The sequence below is a fragment of the Chanos chanos genome, chromosome 1 (genome assembly GCF_902362185.1).
Source record: "Chanos chanos chromosome 1, fChaCha1.1, whole genome shotgun sequence".
NCBI lineage: Eukaryota > Metazoa > Chordata > Actinopteri > Gonorynchiformes > Chanidae > Chanos > Chanos chanos.
In genome coordinates this window covers 58,447,905-58,472,297 of record NC_044495.1, presented here as the reverse complement: position 1 = coordinate 58,472,297, position 24,393 = coordinate 58,447,905, and the positions used below count along the sequence as shown (strand labels likewise).

Genomic DNA, 24,393 nt, shown 5'->3' with positions numbered 1-24,393 from the left:
TTACAGTTAATTGAGCTAATCGAGGGATTGATGATTCATTGATCAGTGGAATCAGGTGTGTCAGTCCTGAGCTCAGGAGAGTTAGGACAGTGGGGCCCCAGGACAGGAGTTGAGAACCGCTGGTACAGAGCAGGGGTGTCAAATCCGGTCCTGGAGGGCCAGTGTCCTGCCAGGTTTTTGTTTTCACTTCTGAGTTACCTGTTGATTTTCACCTTGAGAACAGGCGTGCATGCTCTTCAGAGACTGGATTTTGACATGTGCGGTACAGAGGGAAGACAGAACAAATCCATTTGCGACTGAGAAACCGACTCAGCAAATCCGAGAGGAGGCACGGTTTCATCTTGTGCTCGACTTGTCTTACCGCACTGATGAAAAGGCACCACAATGAAACGTAATTCAAAAGAAGACGATACAGTAACCGACAGAAATTGGTGGGGGGGGGGGGGACATAATAAATGTTGATCTTTTCAGACTGACAGCAAACGTTGTCATATTAATTATATTCATTATGCTTGTGCCTCCCTAACAACAGAAAGTCTTTGTGCGGGAATCTCTATTCCCTTTGCAGCTGAAAGAAAAAAAAGAGAGAAAAAAAAGAAGAAGAAGAAAAATGTATAATACAACAGTCAGAAAAATCTTGCTAGGCATAGTTAATTAGGTTACATTCACACAGACTGAATGGTGACAAAGGGAATTAAATCAGTTAAAAAAAAAAAAAAAATTGAGTCTTATTCTCTTCTGTGCTTTACATTAAATTAGTGCCATCATGCTCTTCACCCGTAAAAGCTGTGTGTCTGTCATTCAGCCCAGGGTGAGGGGAGTAGGGATTTCGTTTGTAGTCTTTGAATGATTGTGCCCTGTCTAAAGCACTCTCGCATGTCTCCTTTACCTTGTGTCCATTTCTGTGACTGAAGTTCCTGAAATTCTGACAGGACCGAACGTGTTATTAAAGCAATATAAAAATCAAGACATCCCACGGACGCCTCCCAGGGACCAGAGTCGTGCTTTCACACGTCCGGCCAATTAAAATTAGTCCCCCCCCCCCGCCCCCCCTGGAGAGCGAGACCACATGGAACAGAAGCACTGAGGAATAATGAGAAAAGACCAATCATTCCAGTACAGCTAAGACATATTCACCCCTGCTCTGGTCTTAAGTCTTCTAGAGAAGGTCACACTTCAGGCAGAGGAATTCAGATAAGGCTTTTATGTGAATTTTATAGAGTCGTATCCATTTTCTGCAGTTCACTTTGATTGACAAGTGGAACACTGCAGCTGTTGGCTTGCCACAGACATCAGCTCTCGCTAAACTGAGTCTCAGACACTCACTGTCACGCTCTGTTCAATATCCTCAGCTCTTCCCATTCTCGAACGGTCTGTCGTGTAAGAAATAAAAAGATCCACTCCATTCAGACACTTTGGAGGCGAAATATGAGTCACTAAAATATGAAGATATATGCGTTAAATATCTATACACTTTATCGCCCTCCCCTCAAACTTATGCAGACTTAGACAAAAAATAGTAAGAAATAAAAGAACCGTTATTATTCTACACATAACCTGATTAGTGCAATCTAAACACAGCTTTTATCTACAGGTAATTCGGCATTACAATGAAAGGTTTCTATCAGCGGTAGAAACGTATCTATCAAAAATAAGTCATTTCTTCTTCATTACAGAGAAGGCATTTTGATACAGCATTCTGACGGATCTACAGTATGTTTCCAGCATGAGCACAGGGCAAATCCTTCATTTAACGACTTATTCGGGAGTCTGTCTGGAAATAGCCCTCTTCGTTCAGGCAAAAAAAAATAAAATAAAATAAAAATGAAAAGTGCATACGGTTTAGTGTACAGCGGTGTGTTCCAACAAAAGCAGAGGACTTTTAACACAGGTCTTGATTTGATCCCATGTCCCACCACAGTGATTACTTCGAGGAATACAAGAAGTCCTTCAGCAGCTCCAATGGCTATATGTGCTGAATCTACACCAGCTGATCGGTAGTTTGGGTCCTGCACCTTGGACCGAAGTACGAAGCGTGAAACCCCTACAACAAAGTCCGAGTCGGTCGCCCGCGGTCTCGGCACCCGGCGTGCGGGTCCGTTAGTGTTTGGCTTTGGAGTTGAGTGCGAGCAGGATGCTGGGTTTTTCCTCGATGACGCGGACCAGGAGGTTATCGATGTAGTCCTCCAGCTCCTGGATCTTGTCGTCTTTCTTCGTCAGCTCAGCCTGCTGTTTCACCACCAAAGTAATGAGCTCCTCCTGGGTCAGCTGGGTGTATGGACCACTCTCCATTCCCTGGAAAGAGAGAAGGTAAAACACATCTCCTTTCAGTTTAACACCTCCAGTAACATAACACGTTTGTTTCGGCAAACTCTTTGCATCAGAAAGTGAGCCAAAGCTTGGGGTCTGACAATGGACCACGGGCATCCGGGACGGCACTCATAAAACATTTTAAAGTTATCCCAGTGTAGGCTGTGGATGTAGTATTCCTACATTCCATGAAGAGTAGAAAAAAAAATCACTTCTAAGCGTGTTTGGTTGTTTTACACATTTAAATGCAGTGAAAAGTATACGTCCTTTCAGCTAGGCAGAGATAAGATGATTTCCTTTTTTTTTTTTAAATCACATGATTGAAGACATTTTCTAATGAAGATTTACATTATGAAATGACGGATTAAGACCATTTACAAAAAAATAATAACTCCTGGAAAAGCTTTTGAGTACATTTTATTCCTACGCCTTAAAAAGTAGCAGCAAAGTTGCGTCAGGTCCGGAAGTGCTGGAAAGTGTTCTGGAGTTGTGTTGATTCTCTCAGGTGCTTAATCATTACTGGCAGTGATCTGAAAGCTCGGTGCGACTTAATTTACCTTTGACTTGTCTGTCACCTCGTGGATACTGATGGATTTGAGGTCTTTTCCCACTGACAGGCTGCTGGGAGCCTGGTTCTCCACAGTGCTCATGGGCTTTACGGGGTGAGGCCTGGAAACAGAAAAAAGACGTATAACTATGTTGAAAAACAAACAAACAAACAAACGAAAACATCACTCACATAAATCAGATCTCATAACACTTGCAAATTAAGTTCAGAGCAGCAGGTGGAACACAGAATGATTTGACAGAATGTAATTTGTGGCACTGAACTGCACGACTGAATGAGCCAACTACACAGGATGCCAATCGATTTCAATCAATGTTTTCTCCACATCAAATGAAAAGGAAAGATTTAAAATTTCAAAAAAAAAGAAAACACAAGACAGGATTATGAAGGAAAAAAAAAAAAGTTTTCAAGACACTAGTGAATCGATGTAACGAATGAACAACACATCTAAGAATTACTGCACAAAGAAAAGGGAGAAAACAGACAGAAAACAGAAAACCAAGAGCACCAACTCAAACAGAACATTCTAGATCTATGATGAACAGTAGTTAGTGAAAACATGTTGTATAACATGTTGATAAAAGTGCACTAGAATTACCCAAGAGAACTGAATCTCCAAACCAGAGGTTAGTCACCCATCAGAGAGACAGATGCAATAATGACGCATTGGCCTACATTTCAATCTCAGTAATTGGTGTAATAACAGAGTGTTAGTGCATTACCTGCTCCACAGACAAAAAACGTGGACCAACCAAATCATAACCTATTTCCCCCCCCACACACACACACACACACACAAGCACTCTGTCTCACTCTCTAACACACAGACAGCCCACTCAAATTTGGTTCTTCACTCAAATACATGCATGCTTTTGAGCATCTACCTCTCAAAACTGTCTAGGCTATATAAAATCATGGTTTTTCAGTGTAAAATCTGAAGAACCAATGAAAGCATTACAGGAGACCTGAACCACAGAGCCATTTGTTCATTCTGAATAGCAGAAAAATAATCATTCCCTGAAGAGGATGAGACAGAAAGACACACTTTAGAGCCAGAAAAATGCCCAAGGCGGTCTCATCAAGTGGTTAGTGGAAATTTGATTAGGTTCTGAAATTTTGAAAAGGATTCCCAGAACTTCTGCGGGGTTGTAGGCCTTAATTTAAACTTCGGGTAAATGGGAAGTCTGGGGCGATTTGGGGATTTACGGAGACATCGGGCTCACCTGCGCGGGGCTGAGGCTAAACTTCCTCCATTGCTAGTCTGTGATGTGACCTCAGAAGGTGAGATCCAGGCACGCAGTGGAGTTTTGACCCCAGAAACACCACCAGGAGTGGAGTCACCAACTGCCATTTTCTGTGATTCAGGTGTAGCTAAGGAATAGGGTGAAGAAGTAGCAAAAGGGTCTGCCGTCCATGCATCCTCTCTGGCTTTAATCGTCGGATGCTCACCAACGTAAAAGCCCTCTTGAATCTTCCTGGCAGACTCTAGATTTTGTCCACCAGTAGAAACCACAGTTAGCTCAACATTCTCAACATCCTGCAAGATCAGGGAGTCTGGTTTATTCATTTTGTGATCCCTGGAATGTGTAGGAGGCTGGGGTGCTTTTCCTTTTTTGGATGATGTCCCATTTTGAACAGGGGAACTCAGCTGACTTGAATTGTCAAGCGTTTTTGCAGGCGTGGGTGATGAAGTTGACCTGTTGTGGGCAAAGGTAGCGAATGGATCTGTAGTGCTACTGGATGTAAAGAGGTCCTCCAAGTCATCTGGTGTCAAACCTTGCTGGACAGGATTTTCCACTTTCTTTGGTCCACCAGAAAAAATGTCATTGCCACTTGTATTTTGCAAGGCTACGGCCCACGGGTCATTGGAGATCAGTTCATTGTTAGGGAAAGGATCTTCAACCACCGTGGTTGTAATTGCCTCAGTAACTTTTGTCGCGTTGCCGTTTTTAGCAGCAGGAACAGAAGCAGGCTGTGTGAGACCAATGTCAACGACCTTTGGCTCCTTCACAGACCCAGAAAATTCTTTCATGATACCTCCCTCTTCTTCTGCAGGTTCACTCATAATGGGACCTTTAACGACTTGTTCCTTGGGAGTGTTGTCTGATGACAGTGAAATCTGCTCCTGTTGGACCTGCCTGACTGGTTCTTTGTTTGCCGGTTTCTGTCTAGGTTTTACTGAGGGGATTTCCTTGTTGTTATTCATTTTTACGTCAGCAAGTTCTGTAGTCCTTGAATCCACTGCCACTCGAGCGGCTGGCACTGGCCTCTCTTTGGGCAAACTGGGCTGGACATCAGAGAGATGGTCATCCTGAACCTTTGATTTCGTCTCAGAGTGTACTTCCCTGCTCTTGACCCATGGTGCTGTGTTACTGCTCACAACTGGATTAGGCCTCTCCACAGTGGAACTAACCTTCGCTGGGGTACAGACCTCGTTTGTACTCACATCAACCCATTGTCTTGGTGGGGCCGCTGCAGCAGGTTTAGGAGGAAGGAGAGCCTGCTTGGTACTCTTCTCCTTGTTCCTCAAAGAAGCAGAAGCAGCCTCTTCTTGTCTTTGGTGCTGGTTGATGCTTGTGGAAGTCCTTTCTGACAGGACCTGAGGTTTCTGACTTGGCAAAGGCTCGTCAGGGCCGTCGACACTCATCTCCTGGCCAACGCAGTCCTGTCTTCGGTTCACCTCTGCAATAATGTTGTCCCAGCGAGTCTGCCGCATGACCCCATGCCTCCTAGGGTACAGAGAGTCATAGTCCGGGAGAGGCAACGGAGGCCTTTGGTCCTGCTGGCGAGAACTTGGTCTTCCGCTGTCCACCTCTCTGACAGATTGCAAGGAGCCATTTGAGTCAGTTCTCCCATGACGGGATGAATCTGAATAGCTAGGTGGTAGAGGAGCCCTACGCTTCTTGTTTTCAGTATGCCCAATACCAGAGAGGTTTTCCATGCTGCCTCTAGAAGACCCAGAGGAATTTCTTCTAACTTTTGGAGGTGCCAGAGAAGAGTGAAGGTTGGAAAACATATCAAAAGACTCAAAGGAGTCAGTAGAAAGGGGGGGTTCAGAGGAGAGGCTAGTACAATGGGCTGTGCTAAAGGCCTCTGATGTGGGAGTAGGAAAGGGGGAATTGTTCTGATCAGCCAATCTGCCAAAGAGCAAAAGAAAAAAAAATAACAACTCAGAAGTCTCGAAGGTTACTATCTGATCATCATCAGAGTAATCTTTGAATTCTCTCCATTCTTCCATCTCACATGTCTCAAGGGCCTCCTACATCTGTTATGTTAGCGCAAATTAGCCTTTAGACTTCTCACTTCCCATACATGTTAAAGGAAGTCAAGAAGCAATAGAAAGACTATAGAAAATACACAGAGTGTAGGAATGTAAGGACCCATTTCGACTTAACTTTATTTTTAATTTTTTTTTTTTTTGACAAGTCAAAGTTGACCTAAAATAACAACAAATACTGAAAAGTTATGCATAACAACTACCTTACAGTGGCCTCTTAACAGCTCTCTCACAGTCAAAACAAGGCTGAACTTCATCCATAACCCTACATCCTCCACTTTAGCCAGTTAGAAAATGACAAGAGTCACTCACCATTAAGAAGAAAAGGTAATAATAACGTCTTCCAAAGAGGATGGCAGCACCAAAAGCCAATAGTCCAGATAAGAAACAACTCAGACTTTCTTTAAAACCCACATCAGGCACTGTCTCCGTGTCCGTGAGCCTACAATGTCCCACCGCAACCTGTTCTGCTCCATACCAATTTGCCACATTAGACACGCCCACTGACATTCCAGCTGATCTCACCAATCAGAGAGCTCTGCCAAACTGGTCCAGCAGGCCGGTCACAAGTCAGGTGGAATGCACTACTTCAGTCAAGCACATCCCATTCTTATAAATACGATTAGGCTAAGGGTTTTTAAAAGACAAAAGAACTGCTGTGATGACACAGGCTCTGTAATTTGAGCCACTTTAAATGATGAAGAGACTGCTTTGGAAGTTATGTTGTTGCTATTCCACTATCACTGCATGCAAACCCACACGTACTGGAGAATGACCATTGTAGAGAAAGGATGGAATAAGGAGAAGCATCAGGAAAACAGATGAGATACGATCTGATTTGTGAAAAGGATTGGATAGTTACCCAAAGGAGCAAGACAAAAGCAAATGCAGGAATCCATAGTATTTTTAATCATGGCCTGGAACACAGCGCCCAATGAAAGCTAAAATTTAGTGGGAGAAATTCTGTTGAAAATTGAGAATGCACAAATCGAGTTTCAATCACACTTAGAGGTTTCACTCAAGGATCAGCTGGTGGGAGAAAGTCAGTGACCCCCCCATCACACCCCTCTCCCCATGTCCCCCCACCACCGCAAAAAACCCCCCAGAACAAAACAAAACATTTTTCCATAGAAAACCAATTCACTGCTCAATGGTTCATTCATTAAGTGTAGACCACTCCACCCATGCACCCATTAACAATATAACTGGGAGAAAACCACCCCCAATAATAACACGCACTTTGTTCACTGTGTTACAAACACTGGCACACAAACATAACCAAAACTGTTGTAATTAGGGTGAGAGTGAAGCTCAGTTTAATAAAGAATTACACAAAGAGAAAAAAAAAACCAGTAATGACCTTATATAAGAGTCAGAGTCTATGCCCTACAACAAACAAACATTTTTACCATTGTTTAGTCAACGGTGTTCAGTTCTAACTGTAAATGCACTCCTCACGGTTAATTTCAACGTACAACATTCTTCAAGTTTTTTTTTTTAAAAAACACCATGGTTCTAGAGACAACAGTGATGTTCATGGGGAAAATTCCAATACTGAACTTCAGTGGGAGATTCATTTTAATGTTCAAGACAAGAAAAATTACGGCAACATTTGCTGCAAATTATTGTTGAAATGTATTCATATCACTTATCATTAACATTATTATTAGTAGTAGTAGTGGTGGTAGTAGTGGTCTGCTGACTACTCTCCTTGTATTTCTTATTTGCACTGTAAATGAAATAGGCCTATCTATTCTAAACACCAGCAAAGAAAACCAGTAAATCTGGGTATTCAGCTCTTTTTTTAATATCATATAGCTTTCATTATCAGTTCCCAGGTAACACAATATCATAACTTTCCCCAGGAAAAGCCCTAGAGCTGCAGTCTAAATGAGGGCCATCTCTGAAACAGACATCCTTTGCACAGCCACAGGGAAGCACTCTGCGTTACCGGAGTGGAATTACAACAGGCCTCTCTCCACTCTCCTAAGCAGTCCCATCCCAACCTCTTAACTGCATTAGCAGATAGCTCACCTTACTGTGCATGATTCAGCACCGGAGAGAGAGCCAGAAACACAATGAAGGTACACGGTCCCTCAGCGACATAACCTCAACTCAACACACCCAATGTCTCAGCGTGGCTGAAATACGAAGAACAAAAAACGAGCATAAACGGAAACTCACCTTGGCTTGACAGCAGACACCTTGGCGACGCGAGTGGGGAACACGCTGGCGGAAGCTGGCGGGTTGGGGGTACGGACACCCCGGTGAAAATCTCCGGAGCTCTCTTCTGGACTCAGAGGGACGTCCTCAAAGGGATTGGTGGACGAAGGCACGTCTAGATGCTTGGGTTTCTCTACGGCCGGAGGATTCTCCTCCTCTTTCTTCTCTTCCTTCTTCTTTCCAATGCCGAACAGGTAGGAGAGCCTGTCCGTCATTCGTGTCTCTTCCTGCTGCCTCTGCTCCTCCGCTTTTTTCATCTCTTCCTCACGCCTCTTTCTTTTCTCCTCCTCGGCCTGCCTGGCTTCCTCCTGTTGTCTTTTCTCCTGCTCCTCCAACTTGCGTCTGCGCTCCTCTTCTTCCAACTTTCTCCTAGTTTCCTCGCGCTCCTGCTGTCTCTTTCTCTCTTGCTCCTCCTGTTTGTCCAGCATATCCTGCAGACTCCTTCCTCCGCCGCGTTTGGGTAGATTGTCCTCATCTTCCTCTTGGAGGTGATATTGTGCATGGACTCCTCTGTCCTCCAGAGGCCGCTGTGGTGTTAGTACTGTTCTCTCTCTGGGCTCAGGCCTGTATGAGGGAACACTGAGACCCTTGAAGGAGTCAGTGGAGGCATCTGAAGGATTCCTTTCGTGGAATTTCCGCACATCTTCCACAGATCCTTGTCCTGAACTGTTCAGACTGAGGGTTGATCCAGTGGCGGGCTTGGATTCCTGTTCCTCTGTGTAGACATGGCTACCGTTGATGCAGAGGTTGTTTTGTTCTGGAACGTTCTGTTTGGACCGGCCCAGCAGTGAGAAAGGGCCCTGGGATACCCTGCTGTCTGTGCTGCTCGTGCGCTTGTGGCCCAAGAACTTGAATTTCTTCTTCACTGTGAAAGAAGGTGGCAGAGCAAGATTGATGTTTACACACCATTTCCTAAATGAACACCAGCCTTGAGATATTTACTTAATTACTCTGTGTAGGTACACGCAAGGTTTCGATGACAAAATGACATTTAAATGATGTCAAAAGTGTTTAACATACGATGGAAAGATATTTATAAAACAGATTAATAAAAAGTTACATTCAGAATCGTTTGTTAAAAAAAAAAAAAATCCTCACCATCAGGAGAGTCAACGTTGAGGCCGGAGGATCGGCTACCACTAAGCGATCCGTTCTTCTCCGGCAGCGAGCCCAGCGTGGACATGGACTGAGACACATTCCTCTGTAGGTTTGTCTTCGGAGCAAACAGGGACTTCAGTTTAGACGACTTCTTCATACCGGGCGAGTCCGATTTGCCGTCTCCTTCCCCGTCGCTGTCCGTCAACGCCTGACTCACCGAGGGCACGATGGCAGAGGCGGAATCGGAAAAACCCTCCCTCTTCTTGCCGCGGACCTTGTCTTTCAGTTTGGAAATCCTGGACCGTGGCTTGTCTTGCATGGACAGGTCAAACATGCTGGCGGTCATGTTGTTTCTCATAAACTGGACGTCGAGCAAAACCTCGCCTCTGTCCTTGTCTGCCTTTCCATTCTTATCGACGAGTTTGTACCAGCTATAAAAAAAAAAAAGAGAGAGAAAACAAAGAAAGGAACTGATGAATGTAGAGGCTGGGGGACGGAAAGCACTTACATTTGGCTGAAAAGTAACAAAATAACAGTAAAATTCACAGATGCTTGAGAGGACCCTGCCATTTCCTGCAAAAGTGCGAATTTTAACATTTAATACGCCGCCGAGAATAGTTTACATTACGGGAGAATTTTACCGGTACAACGTCTCCCGTATATAAAGAGATAAAAGCGTGCCTTATTTCAAAGTGCTTAGAGCTCCACTCATACGAGCCAACCTCTTGCTCTGACGCACACGGTGGTTAAACTAATTGTCAAAAACAACTGGGCTTTTTGTGTTTGGCCTTGTTCGCCCAATCGACTAGCCTACTCCATTTCACATGAGAGTTCCTGGCTGTTCCAGCAACTGCGGGGTCACGGGAGGCAGCCTGGCTGATAAAAACAGACAATCAAGGCTTTGTGTTGGGGCTACTGTGTGCAGACCTCCTCCCCCCTCTGTGAAAATGATTGGACTGCATTGGCAGAAAGGATAGGTATGACAGTGCTGGAGTGTGCTTTGTGCAGCGCGCCACAAAACCCGTAAAATAATCCTGCCGCTCTGTAATAGATTTTTCTTTTTTTTTTTTTTTAATTACACAGTTGTTGTAGAGAGATGATATTTTCTCTGTGAAAGGACAAGAGAAGCTCCCACAGTCTGGGTGCATTAAATGCTGAGATTAAATGTAATAGCCTGAGTTATTGGCTGTGGAGGTGCAGGAGGATGGACCTGCGGAGGGTGGGGGGGGGGGGCATCCAGGAATGAGAGGCTTTGTATGAAAAGTTGACTGTAAGGCCTAAGCAATATGTATTCCCTTTCCCACAAAAAAAAAAAATTAACCTGTGAATGACAGAGAGCCACTCCTAAGAGTCATGTTTTTCTGTATGGATGATACTTTTTTTTTTTTTTTTTTTTGTATAAACAGTGAAGACAAATGTCGTGTATCTTCTCAACTGATCCAGATCCAGAAGTGAGAGACACCAGTCAGTCAGTCAGTCAGTTAGGCAGTAGACTTTCACTGCACAAAGACAAATAAATTGAGGAAATTGAACAGGAAGAATAATCAGTTCCACACAAAAAAAAAAGAAAAAAGAAAGGCAGGCTAAGTCCAGGAACGTTTCTATGCGATGATGTAAGTGTTTACACTCTGATAAGGACGTTCTACTGAGGAAAAGAGCCCAGGGTTGGATCAAGTGTCCTTCCCCAGGATAAAGACGAGATCTGAGAACTGAGTGTATGTGTGTGTGTGTGTTGTGTTATCTAAGCTGAGGTCACACAGAGTCCCGTAATAAAAGCCAATCACAGCTTACTTAGAGTTAATAAATGACCATTTGGAGCAGAAACACGACGTGTCAGATTATAAAAACAAACACATCTGTCTCCTGTTTTCTAGACCTTAAATGAATAGTGGAAGAGAGAGAGAGAGAGAGAGAGAGAGAGAAAAAAAAAATCTGTTCTGTCTGCCTCTCTGAAGGTTGGAGTATAGGATGACGGCACAAAAAACACACACACACACACACACACACACACACACACACACACAAAACCCCTCCCACCACAGATGCCTTTTTTTTCCTCCCTCATCCTTCCCTGAAGGTGAAAGAAAAAGCTCTCTGGTTTCAATCCATAGCGTCATTAGCGAAGTTTCACATGCGGTCTGCACGAGCAAGGAACGCCTGTGAAAGGGTCACGACCCAGACTCGGGGTACCTCGCATCTGCATTCCCTCCAATCCCGCGTTCCTCGCTGCTACGGACAACGCCTCACACACGGAGACATACACAGACGAACTTACTTACGCCACAAACTGCCTAAAGAAACAAAGCAAGTCCTCAGCAGAACACAGAGAAAAAAAAAAAAATTTAAAAAAGCTTTTTCTGCTGCCTCATTGTTTGTTTAGAGTACAGCTGAATTGTGTTAAGCTGATAAACAGCTGTGAAGCCAAGCTGTCTAGCACCCTTATGATTTCATGTACATCAGTACATCTCGTACATATGCGAGTACCAGATATCTCATTTTTTCATTAACTTATCTCTCATTCTTATCTCACTTACATCATACAATTACGCACGCTGCTACCTGACAACTCAAATCAAACGACCTTCGTGTAACGTGGTGAAAATTCCACAGTTTTTTTTTTTCCCCCCCTTCCAAATGACCTCTGATTCTCCAGGAGGACAAATGCCATCAAGATCTCTTTTCCTTCACTGACAGAATGCAGGGCATTGCCCACGTCTTCAGCGTCCAAGTCAAACAGGGAGAGAGGCAGTACTCTGATCCCGTTCCCCCGGAAAAGCGCGGGCAGGAAACGGGTGTCAGACACGAGATTGCATTCCGCAGCGCCTGGCAGAGGAGAGGGGAGAGGGACGAGGGAGAGGCCCTTCTTCATCGCCAGAGTTATGAAAACATTCCGAGGCATGCCGTTATTCCAAATGCCTCGCTGGCCTCCCAAGAGCAACAACGGCACAGTCACAGAGACCACACGCTGCCCCTGCTCAAACCCCCCCCCCCCCCCAAAAAAAAAAAAAAAAAAAAAAAAAAAAGGGGGGGGGGGGGCCAAAAGGAACCGTATGAAATTCAAATCCTTCTTCTGAACCTTCTCCTCCCGTCTACACTAAAAAAGAAGGAAAACTGATTTTTTTTTTTTCTTTAAGATTGAACAGGAACTCTAAGCTCGCACTGATAATCACACATCCTCTCGTTAAATGAGACACAGATAAATACGAACGCTGATGCACGGCCTCCGATGCGCGAGGCCCTTCTCCAGTCCGCTGGTCAGTCCAGTTCAGCCAGTTCTGTTATTGAACAGGGAAGCACTGACTCTCCAGTTGCGGTCACACACGCGGTCACTGACAGTCTATCTATCTTATCTACATGAGTGGAGTGACATTCTCAGAAAAAAAAAAAGAGAGACAAAAAGGATGTTTCAGAACCAATTTAGCCACCGTAAAAATGACAATGGACAAGTCACTGGCCAGCCATCACTGATTGGCCGGGATAATGGTTAAACACTAAATCGTTGGCTAGTTTACCAACTTTGCTCAGAAAAGAAAAAAAAGGTGTGTTTGTGTGCATGACATTTGTTAAGCTTGATCTATGTTTTCAAATACATTCCGAGTGTGTATGTCTGCATGTATGTATGTGTGTGTGGTTTGTTTTGTTGTTTTTTGGTTCATCGTCAAATGAGGCCAACCCTTCATTGTGTTATGAGAATACTAAAGTCATGCGCAATATAGCACATTCCACCTGTCTGGGGAAACTTGCCCTTAAGACTAGCGTGACGAATAACAGAAGCATATTTACACTGATACCGTGCAATACGATCTCTATAATGGTACGGCTGCATTAGTTTCTCAGGATTCTGTCCCATATTTGGGAAGACAAGCATCGATGTTTTCACCAAGGACAAAAGGTACCCTGGGAAGCGAATACAGCCGACTCAGTCAATGTCAAATGCCATATCAACAGTACACTGAAGTAGGACGTAACACAACACCGCAGGGAACAAAGAACAAAAGACATAGAACTCAGTACTCGGTGTGTGTGTGTATGTGCGCGTGTGTGTAAGAGAGAGAGAGCAAGAGAGAGAGAGAGAGAGAGGGGAAACTGCACTTTGTACCCCGTTAAGACTTCGCTTCTCTAATAGATTAGTAAGAATTATTGGCCTATGCAGCAGATAAGATCTCAAATGAGTTTCAGTGCAGCCAATGCACGAACAAAGTCCTTCACGAAAGAAACGCCCTCGGCAAACAATGGTAGACTGTGTCTACGAACAAGCAGGAGCACCTGCTCTGAACGTATGCACCACACAATAAAACAAGTTTGTTTTAAATCTATTCTGGGTTCTGATGCCTTAGCGCTGACGCTAAACGTGCTCGAGATCCCGTTGCGTAAGATTCAGGTGCGTGTCTGTTTTGCCCACAGCAAATTTAAATGCCACATCGATTGTTTTCACAGCGTTGTCACTGTCACCTGAAGGTTCACGTCACCGCTGTGAAGAAGAACCCAAGTCAGCGATGCGACGTCTTTAAACACATGCTTTTAATCGATGTCACGACACCTGACCAAACCTAAAGGACGTGCGCAGATACCTTTGTTTCAAACTAGACAAAAAAAAAAAAAAAAAAAAAGGCAAATGAAAAAACTGAAGAATAGGCTAACAGAGGGAAAAAAAAATAGAAGCTAGCTGATGATCAGTAAGCAAATGTGTTCAGCCACTTTTTTTTTCCCTCTCTGTTTGTTTTTGACAAGCTACCCTCGGAGAGACGAGTGACTTTTAAAGAGACAGACACGTTTTACACATCTGCCCTCCCCCCCCCCCCCGCCCCCGACCTCGACCTCTGAAGACAGTCTTAGTAAAGGATAAAGCGGGATGAACGTGGCGAATTAGAAAAGAGGCCCACTCTCAAGATTCTCTCGGCAATGTTGTCCCTGTTCTCACGTTAATGAAGGAATCTAGAAACTAGGTCACTGTTATCGTTTGAGTTTCACACATCTCCCTCTCCCTCTCCTTCTTCTTCCTCTCTCTCACTTTTTCCTCTGTGTGTGTGTGTGTGTGTGTAAAAGAAATATTGTGGGCTCGGTGGTTTGAGTGTGTTTGGAGTGTACACATCGAGACAGTACAGGGAATGTCACGCTCTCTCCTAGTAAAAGCGACCGCGTCCGCCATCACGACCTGGCTCTTTAACCCCAGACACCGAAACTCAAACAGCGCAGGGAGTCTGCCCATAATCCCCAGTGCGAGCACATGTAAATGTGACAGGGAAGTAAGGACTGACTGTCTAATTTGAATTAAAAGGGCGGGCGCGTTGAAAAGTCTAAACGGACCGTGCTCGGATCGTAATCGACCCGTTATCTTTCAGGTCGTGCTAAACGGCTCGTTTAGATCACAGACGACGATCGAGAGGCAGCTCTGGAAAAGGAGAGAGAGAATACGGGAAATGAAAAGCACTATTCAGAGTCACTGGCTTCCTCTTCCGGTCAGACCCGCTGACAAAGACCTGGTCGACGCAGTCGGCTCTAAACCAGATTTCGAGGTTTATCCCAAACACAGTGAAGTCTTGGACTAAGCTGAACTCAGAGGAAACCAGGCCTGAACGTAACGACGGCCGGAATCGTTCGGGTGTCTCTGGTCACGCCCGTTGGTTTGCAATTAGGGATGAGGTCCTGGGCGATGGTGAACGGGGTGGAGCGGTTGATTACAGTGCCTTTTAAATTAGGTTTGGCTGGGCGTATGCCTGTAGGGCTCTGACGAAACCTAAAGTCTGACTTCACACAAACTCCAACTCTCAAACCTCTCAGACACCGGGGCCCGCGTAAACATCGACGAGAATCCGCGTAGTTCTGTTTACTGGGGTGACGAGATGCAAAACTGATCCTTAATCACCATTTTTACTTTGAGAAGTGGGTCTACAACTGACCTGGACAATGCGGTTAATGGATTTACTGAAGTCAGTCGGGCGTGCGGAGTTTGTTAGGTCAACGCCTCAGAAGTGAGAAGTTTAAAAGTGACATTTAGAAGCCGCTCGGCATTTCTGTGCCGCTCTGTTCTGCGCGCGCCCCATGAGTCAGAGGTCACAAAGGTCCCGACCCCTTTTATCTTAATTACTCAGCCATTCTTAGGGAGAGAGAGAGAGAGAAAGAGAGGTCTGACTAAATTTGTCTGATTTTTGTGGGAATATGTAAGAGTAAACAGCAAAATATTTTAGTACCTCTTATCTTAGACCTTACCATCCCCTGGAAAAGACAGTCATTCTTGAGAATTTCGAACGACTCATGAAAAAAAAGCTAAAACTTGGATCACTGTTAAACCAGTACATTTATCCAAGTCACCTTGAGCATGTTTCTTTCTGTAGACCTCCTTGACAGACACTGAGTAAACCTTTGAAAAAACGTTGTAACAAAAAGAAAGGAAAGAATGAAGTTCTCGGGACTGTATGTATTTCACAGTTCAATTAGATGACAGCATAGTTGAAATGTGCACAGTTCAATGACTGCTCGATTACGCTGGGCCTTGTGGGTGAAACTGTGTATACAAAAGTTTGTCCTTGACAGCAAGTCAGATGTTCCGTGCAAACAGTTTATTGTGAACACAGAAAAACAACGAATCAGCTGATCGGTGACTGAAAAAGGAAAAAGATGAACTATAAACAATTTTTGGAACGCTTTAAGTTTTATTTAACTTTAAAACAAACTAAGTCCAAATTTTCTCACTCCAAGAAGAGCCTGACTCATCCCTGACACACTCCCATCTGTTGTGGTTACGGCTAAACGGATATCTGGACTGATTTAAACTCCCGGCAAAAACAGAACTAGTAAACTCTGTTTATAGAGTAATGAAAGATTAGAGGGAACAAGTGCCTCATTCACAGAATCTAAACTGAATTCAGCACATGAGTGTCCCAAAATACCACCCTATCTACACAAATACAGCAGGTTTACATGAAAATAGTGGGTTAAGAAGACTCCCTACACACTTTGTAGTGTGCAGGTCAGCAAGAAACCCCCCCCCCCCTCTCTCTCTCACGCGCACACACACACACACACACAAACGGCTGTAGGCCTCACTGTCTAAAAAGGGCACTAAGACTGAGGTATGACTTTCAAGGGAAGGTTGTCATCTTCTTCTTATTGAAGCCGCTGACGTCTCAGATAAGAATGCCTGGGTATGAACAAAGTACGACAGACAGCAAAGCATGCTGGTCCGTACGAAAACAACTAGCAAGTCATTTTCGCCTCCTGTGATACAGTTTCCTGAGAAGGAACTGAAAAGTAATAACATTACACAGCGCAAAATAGCGTTAATAGGTATTTGGGTGGATGCCTCTTTGGTCCATACGCACTACCGAGGATGATGTCAAACCTGCTTCACAATAGCTCACATAACGTCAATCTTATTCTCATTATTCTCGAGCAAGAATGCTGATCTCTCACAGAATTTAGGGAGTGAAAGGGATGTGTGCGTCTGACGTTCAGGAGGCATCGCTAATTTATTTAAATCACTCTGTGCTCTCTGTCGGTCAAATTTTAGTTTAGTCCGTCAGTTTTTTTTTTTTTCCTGACTAAAATGGACACAGGCCTATGAAACGGACTTCAAGAACACAGTTAAAAAGAATGGAGATTTGACGAAGAAAGGACGAACGACTGAGCTGTGACAATAAATGGAATAGTTACAAGGAAATCGCCCGGGGTATCAGGTTGCTGTTAAAATATAGATGGGCCTAACACAGCCCTGTACTCCTCGTACATTCAAATTGATAAACCAGAAATCAGAAGAATATCTCCAAGTTCACGCTAAACCATCCCACCAACTTTTCAAGTTATTTTCTCATTCATTTGATTAAAATGTTTCGTTTAATGAACGTTTAACGCCTGAAGCTGAAGGTTACTTACTCTGTTTTCTTGCGTGATTTATTATCGTGCAGTTCAACGAGGTTGATGATCGCTTGACCAAGAAGTTTGTCCAAACCCACTAGGGCTCGGTGCATAACGATGATATAGAGTGTACAGCGGTCTGCGTTCGCTTGGTGGAACAGAGGTAGGTCGAACGAGGCTTCTTCTTTCCAGACCGGCGCAACACATTTCTCTGCCACCGATGTTGAGAACTTATCCTTAGCCACCTGAATGATGGCATACGCGTCGTTGGTGCCATTTTTGCCTTTGATCTTCAGGTTCCTAGCTTGGTGAACCGTTACCTGTACGCTTGTTGGATACCATTGCTGTGTCTGTTCAGCCAAAGACATGTCTATACCTTCTCTCTAATCAGACAAAAAAATATATGGGTTTAGGTCGTTGCTATAAGCAACGGGCTTTTTCGTCTCTTGTTCTTCTAGCGTGCTACTAACACTAGTTGTTTTTCTCCGACCATGTAACTATAGTGCTCACTCGAGACTGTCCCACACACACACGGTGACTGTTGCTAGAGTATTTCCCAACAGAAGCCACTCCCCTCGCCGACCGATTCCTGTGTGTGAACTGGAAAGGTGACTATTACGTGTAACCTTAGGGAAACAGACAACAAGTGTATTACATACACCCGTCCAGGTGATGTGACTGTGTTTCAACTACGGAAGTCAGGACTTGGGGAAGGTTTAAAATATTACACAGAATCACTGACCTCTACAACCTTAGAAGTGATGCGCATCCCTAGTTTACCCAAAACTTTTAATCTCAACACATTTACACGGTAGACGCAAGTTCAGACAAAGTGTCTCATGACAAGTGAAGAAAAATTTGTCCTCGGTTAAACGAATCTCTTTGAATACTTTTCTCTTGTCCTACTCCGCTGTGGCCGACTAATTAACTTTAGTAGGTTACATCTTCAAATAGATGCAGTATGACCAAAATAACCATTGTTCTCAGCTGACCTGTGACTCAAAGCCGATTAGTCACGTTAAAATTTCCAGGAGAAATGGTTGAACATGCGCGAGCTACTCATTTGCATGTGATAAACTGCCAGTTTCGCAACAGAAGCATATCGTAGCATGTTTCACACAAAAAACGAGTATAAAAACTACTTACTGGCTACCTCTAAAAGGACACGACTCTATCCTAACAACAAAACAAACGTAAAATCACTTTAAGTGGGTAGTTCTCAGTGGTTGTTCCTTTGTTAATCAAGCGTGTTCCTCAGTGGCAAAGAGCCCACCCTACGCAGCAGTTACAGCGACTGATTGGACCAATCCTTGTCCATTAATCATTTGTCATGCTCTGATTGGCGTGTCCTTAAAACACGGATTAAAATTTACATATCGCATGGCAACTAGGATTACGTAATCGTTTAGGTAAATTAGTTGGGCCACAAACTATGCATCGAAACTGTGGAGCTGATATTTTAAGCAGTTTTCAGACTGAACCTTCTTTGAAACAATTGATATTTGTACAACCAACATTATCACAGTCAAGTAATATAGTTACAATAAAAGCAGCGAAGTTTGTTTTTAAAAATGTCTTTATTTTGCATCAGAATTTTATAAGGCACAATCTGGAATTCTAGCGCAAATAATATATTACTGGAATTAAAAACAAACATTTGGAGCAATCATTATTTTAATACTGATGCAGTTTTGACAAAACAAAATATAAATACATAGGACATTATCAAAAGCTCCTGTTTTCACTTTGAGATGACAATGAAAACATTGCCTGGGATAACACTGAATTTATACTGACCTTAGAAACCAATGTTCACTCTGATAAATATTTGTACATGTACAAAATCACAAAAGGTGGTGTTACCATAACTTGCAAATGAAATATCACGCCACCATTCCAGCGTTTGGCACATTTTTAATACTGATAAAAGCCTTTCCCACCATGGGATTCTTAATCTTCTTCAAATATTTTGTGTTTAATTTCATTTTCTTACTGGGTGTTTTACAACACAGGAGTTATGCTGGACAAATACAACATTTGTTTGTTTTAACTTCCCTCCTCAGACAATGAAACTAATAACAAGCATCAGATCTCAGATTCGGATCACTGACACTTGAACCACCATATACCATTACTTTTGCAAAAGGTAATTGATTTCAGGTCTGATACGAGGACGGATGATAAAAATGATAAAATGGAAGAGATCAAACTGAAAAAATCAATCATCTGCAAGGTGTTTAACACCAAGTTATTCTTTGGCAATTATGATATCCCTGAATAAAATCCCCCAGACACATGTCTCACTGCCAAACTTCACGCAAACAAAAACAAAAACAATAACAAAAAGAAAGCGAAACAAAACACTGAGCTACACTCATGCAATCAGATTAAATTAAATTAAAAAAAAAAAAAAGATTTTCTTTGCTGTGTAAAGAATTACAATACAAACAGGGCGTCGTGGCAGAGCAGAATTGCATATTATCACATTAACAATGAAACCACTGGCATAGTAACCAAACAACGGCGTGAAGAATGTTTTCCCTTTAATACTGTATTTGTTTCAGCACCTTTAGACGCAAACACATTCTTCAATGGTCATAACAAGTGTTTCACAGTGTGGTAACCAGTAGGTGATTTGTGGGGGGGGGGGGGGGGGGGGGGGGGGGGGGGGGGGGTGGATGCCATCCCCCTTGTTAGCAAAATGACCAAAATGCATCCCCCTTGTTAACCTGCCATCCCCCTATATACTCTATAGAGTAGTGTCAGTGACCACTGGGCCATCCCCCCTCTTGGCCATTGGGGCATGCCCCCTGATAAAAAAATAACAAATTACCTACTGGTGGTGACCACACACACATCACACTTGCTACCTGCATGGATTGAGGGTATTGTAAGGAGAAGTATGGAGGCCTGGCGAGTATTCCAGAAAGCGGGATTAATGAAAACTCAGAGTTCGTTAACTCAGAGTAAGTAGTAAACTTAATCTCCTAGCAAAACAAAGCCATAGGGCTCTTCAATTAGGAGGTTTACTGCTTACTCTAACTTACCCGGGTTAGTCACTAAACCCGCTTTCTGGAATGCCCCCCTGGAAATATGCTCCAAACAACTTTAATGCAAGAAATAAACAGATCAGCGCAATTGATGTGATCCTGCAGGATCTAATGAAGACCTGATGAAGGTCCAGTTGGATTCATTTGTTTATTATATTAAAGTTATCTGAAGTTACGGAGTAAACTTCAGACAGAACGGGTAGAGCGCGGGCCTCTACCCGTTAACACTGAAATAACAAGCTTATTAAAATGACCAAGGACAATGGGACACTGATGGGTTTTGAGGTTGAACGACAAATTAGTGGGCTGTGAGTCGCTTTGGTATGGTTAATGAGGAATTCAAACCAAATTCCTCTCGAAATTATGAACCTCGTGAAAGAAAGTTGTTGTCAGAGAAATGGTCAAGGAGCAATATTTATGTCAAGTGCTTCTAACAATCCATGTCACACATGGGGGAAAAATACCACTTAAACTCATTTGGTTATTATCACTGTCAGTGCAAGATCAATGATATACTGTATATAGACCATTAGAGGGCAGTGTGGAGCTGTGCGGCCCAGAGTGAGGTTAATATGACACTCCTAAAGAAATGGGATGGTAAAGGGGTAGACAGGGACATTTCCTGTTTGAGCAATGCAATTATCAGGGTTCAAAAGAAAGACAGACAGAAAGACAGAAAAAAAGAAAGAAAGAAAGAAAGAAAGAAAGAAAAAACATTCCCTGTGCCAGACTGTAGTTGTACAGAAAATGGTGGTGTGGAGGCCCACTCACCACACACTTGTATTTCAAGCTTGTTGGTCTGACTGCTTGGAAAAGCCAAAAGCTACTTGTCAGAAGGCAACTGGCGACATCATACTGTAAGTTGTTATGTTATTATAGTCAAATTATATTTACATTTCACTCCGCCTCTCTCTTTTTCTCTCTCTCTCTCTTTCTCTCTCCCACACACACTCACACACACACACACAAACCTAACACACATGCACAAAGCAACAAAATACAAGAAGAGATGTCCTTCACAGAGGGAATGCATCTGTCTGCCCACATAGCAAATGGATCACTGTGGCATCCATCTAATCTTATGCATAGACTTCAAACATACAGATTGCTAAAGTTGAATACACTTTAAGCTTACAAATACTGCAAGGTATTAAAAAAAACACTCTAGCCATATTTTGCCAATTTCCTGTTAGATATAGTGGAGAAAAAAAACCCTACAAACAAGTACAAACCCTAGGAAAATATAGAGATACAAAGAAGTTTTTTTTTTTTTTGCATATTTCATAGCACAACACTCAACACATTATCTGTTTTATTACTTTAAGAAAATGAGAGTCAGTTCATTGTATCATACAGTTTCCTTCACTTGTTTTGAATGAGACGGAAATGATGCAGGTCTTCTTCTGACAATTTCCCTTACCTCACTATCAGTTTTGGGAAAAAGCAGCACTTGGATCATGTGCTGGCTCTTTTCACTAAAACACAAAGGAACTTCAAGGCAACAGACTCCTCAACACACTTGGGCTGCCTGGCCCGCTGCCCGGTGAGGTAAGTTTCCGGAAAGTTCTGCTCCTGCACAGACTGACCAATCCAATCATCAAACTGTTGTTTCGCTTTTCCACACGCCACTCCTCATGCCCACGGAGCCCTGCGAATGGTCCGTCCCGCTCGTGTCCAGCTCGATCACGGAACTCTTTATCGTCCCGTTTGGTGCGGCCGTCGCCGTCGCCGTCGTCGAGGCGGACCCGGTTGCCGTCCCGGCGGCAGTGTTCAGGGGGAAGGAACACCGTTTGGTATCCGTTTCGGTGGAGGAGGCTGCCAGTTTGAGGTTGTCCCTACTTGCGCTGCGTCTCTGAGTGCTCTGTTGCATGGCAACCCTGCTGGCTACCGACGGCAACAGCGGGAAAGGCTTCCTGCTCCCGCTGCTGCCACCGTCGCTGCCCTCTGAGAGGCTGGTGGCCAACGGCTCACCCCCATGCCTCCCATTGGTCAGCGGACCCGTGTGGCTTTCAGACTGGCTGTTGCGGAGGCTTCCGTTCTCGCTGGAGGCGTGTTTGTGGCTCAGGTGATGGGAGTTGATCTGCTCCAACCCAGGAGGTCCTAGCGCACCCACGCTGCCCCCTCCCCCGCCCCCTCTCAGGGCTTTAAGGCGGTAATGTCCCCTGCCCTCCCCTCGGTGATGGTGCTGGGTGCTGCCGGATTTAGTCCGGCTGCTCGCCTTCCTCCTCTGGCCCTGCTGGGCGGGCGCCGAGCCGCTGTGGGCGGACAACAGGTTGTTAGTGGGCTTGGGGTTGGTAGTGTTCTCTGTACTGGTGCTGGTGTTGGTGTTGGTGCCTGCTGGTGCCCGCGTGGCGTTATTGGCATTGTCCTGTGCCACCTGGAGCAGGTTGGTGAGCTTGCACGGCCCGGGTCCGATGCTGCTGGTGCCGCTGGGCGTGGAGGATGACCTGGCCGAGGAGTAGTTGTTGCCCTCCGCCGGGGGATGGCAACCGATGAAGAGCTGGGACCCCCTTTCGGAGGAGCTTTGGACCCCGGCTGTGGCCGTGCAGGGGTGCGTGTAGGCAGGCATGGGCTGAGAGCGCCTGTACCTTGGGCAACACCCCAGCCAGGAAGCCTGCACATCTAGTCGCCTCAAGCAGTGGTGCACCACAAGGAACACTCCTAGCGTTTTGGCCACAACACCATACAGGCAGCTAAACAGCAGGCTCTGTCTGCCAGACTGCCACACTGCCATGGCGCCGAAGATCCACATCGCCAAAAACAGGATGTGGGTGCTCACCAACACCAGAAACTGAACCTTCAACGAGTACTGGTCCTCCACAGGCATCCCAGCGTGCATTGTGCCCACCACAGAGTCCGTAGAGAGCAGGCTGGTGCTGCCACTGAGGGCCGGCTGGCTTTCGGGAGAGGGAGATAACGTCGCGGACGGACAAGGGGGTTCTTTGGAACGCTGGGAGGTTCGCTCCCTGAGGCGAACGATTGTGCACAGGAAGTAGATCCAGGTCACCAGTATCACCAGTCCGGCGGGAACAAAGAACGCCCCTAAACTCGGCCGCCACACCAACCAGCAGCTGCCGTGGGGTCAGAGGTGATAAAACAGGTCAGGGAGGGCATGAGCAATAATGACTCTAACAGTACAGACACAAAAAAATCTCTGTGCACCGAAACCCTTGTTAAAGTTGATGCGGGGAAAGGCTGTGCCTGGGTAAGCTATAAATCTGAGCACGTTAGAACCAAAGTCAGAGTGTGAGTGGTCATATTAGACAATACTCTGATATGTCACCCTGGTCTAGTAATCAACTCAGTCCAACTGTTTTGCCTTTTCTTTTCTTTTCTTTTCTTTTCTTTTCTTCTTTTCTTTCTTTTTTTTTTAAATACTTTGGTTTAAGAGGAATGAGATCACTCAAACCCCAAACAAATGAAAAGTTTTTTTTTTTTTTTTTAATTAAACTCTGCAGTCGACAAAATGTTTTAAGAACAAATGTCTCATTTCACGGCGAATACGAGAAAGTGAAGGCTGTTTTGACGTCAGTGCTCAGTTTCCCCCACGGCACAGACCAAAAGCTGAAACCTCTCTCTCTCTAGACACACCGGAAACTGCGGTACTCGTGGACACAGAGCTCGTGTGTGGGCAAGTATTATGACTTTGTGCCCTCAAAATCTCAACTCACTCTGGGGGGAAAAAGTGTCTCATGAATGTGTGAGTGCAGTGAGCCATTACACAGCCATCACGATGAACGCATGCGTGTGTGTGTGTATATGTGGTAATTACAGACGGATTCCCGGAGGTGAGACGAAAACAAAGTCTTTATTTGAAAAGAAATGGATGCGTAGTGTTGTTGCGTGGTAGTTATTGTTGGAACAAATGGCGTGGTACTTACTAAGGGCTGTTGTCGCCATAGTTACTGACGTTGACAGCTGCAGTGATTCCGCAGATTATGAGAGGAACTCCATCAGCTATTAAATAAAACCTGGAGACAGGAGAGACAGAGCGAGAGAGAGAGAGAGAGAGA

At 44.4% G+C, this 24,393-nt stretch overlaps 2 protein-coding genes across 3 annotated transcripts in view; both read right to left on the bottom strand.

Annotated features, from left to right (window-relative positions):
- Positions 1–89: 89 nt before the first annotated feature.
- rab11fip1a (RAB11 family interacting protein 1 (class I) a) lies at positions 90–17,822 on the bottom strand. Of its 2 annotated transcripts, XM_030767271.1 has the most exons (6): positions 17,349–17,822; positions 9,477–9,907; positions 8,340–9,243; positions 4,102–6,015; positions 2,868–2,979; positions 90–2,295 (listed from the first exon to the last, which is right to left on the bottom strand). In XM_030767271.1, the coding sequence occupies exons 1-6, from the start codon at positions 17,696–17,698 to the stop codon at positions 2,101–2,103; spliced, it is 3,906 nt and encodes a 1,301-aa protein (XP_030623131.1). In that variant the 5' UTR covers positions 17,699–17,822; the 3' UTR covers positions 90–2,100. The 2 variants fall into 2 exon arrangements, with proteins under 2 accessions (XP_030623131.1, XP_030623142.1); XM_030767282.1 differs by lacking the exon at positions 4,102–6,015.
- A 4,038-nt stretch (positions 17,823–21,860) lies between these two features.
- adgra2 (adhesion G protein-coupled receptor A2) overlaps positions 21,861–24,393 on the bottom strand; it is a 57,308-nt gene continuing 54,775 nt past the window's right edge. Inside the window, exons 18-19 of the mRNA XM_030766296.1 lie at positions 24,262–24,351; positions 21,861–23,451 (exon numbers count right to left, since the gene is read on the bottom strand). Coding sequence (XP_030622156.1) covers positions 21,978–23,451; positions 24,262–24,351 — 1,564 coding nt within the window. The 3' untranslated portion in view covers positions 21,861–21,977. The remainder of the gene's footprint in view (positions 23,452–24,261; positions 24,352–24,393) is intronic.

Bases quoted from the DNA above. Each gene is read 5' to 3' on its own strand.
- rab11fip1a (XM_030767271.1), bottom strand. From the start codon at position 17,698: ATGTCTTTGGCTGAACAGACACAGCAATGGTATCCAACAAGCGTACAG. The intron at 9,244-9,476 runs GTGAGGATTTTT...CTTCTTTCACAG, and splicing joins CAACGTTGACTCTCCTGATG to TGAAGAAGAAATTCAAGTTC. The intron at 6,016-8,339 runs GTGAGTTTCCGT...GCTCTTTGGCAG, and splicing joins GTGTCTGCTGTCAAGCCAAG to ATTGGCTGATCAGAACAATT.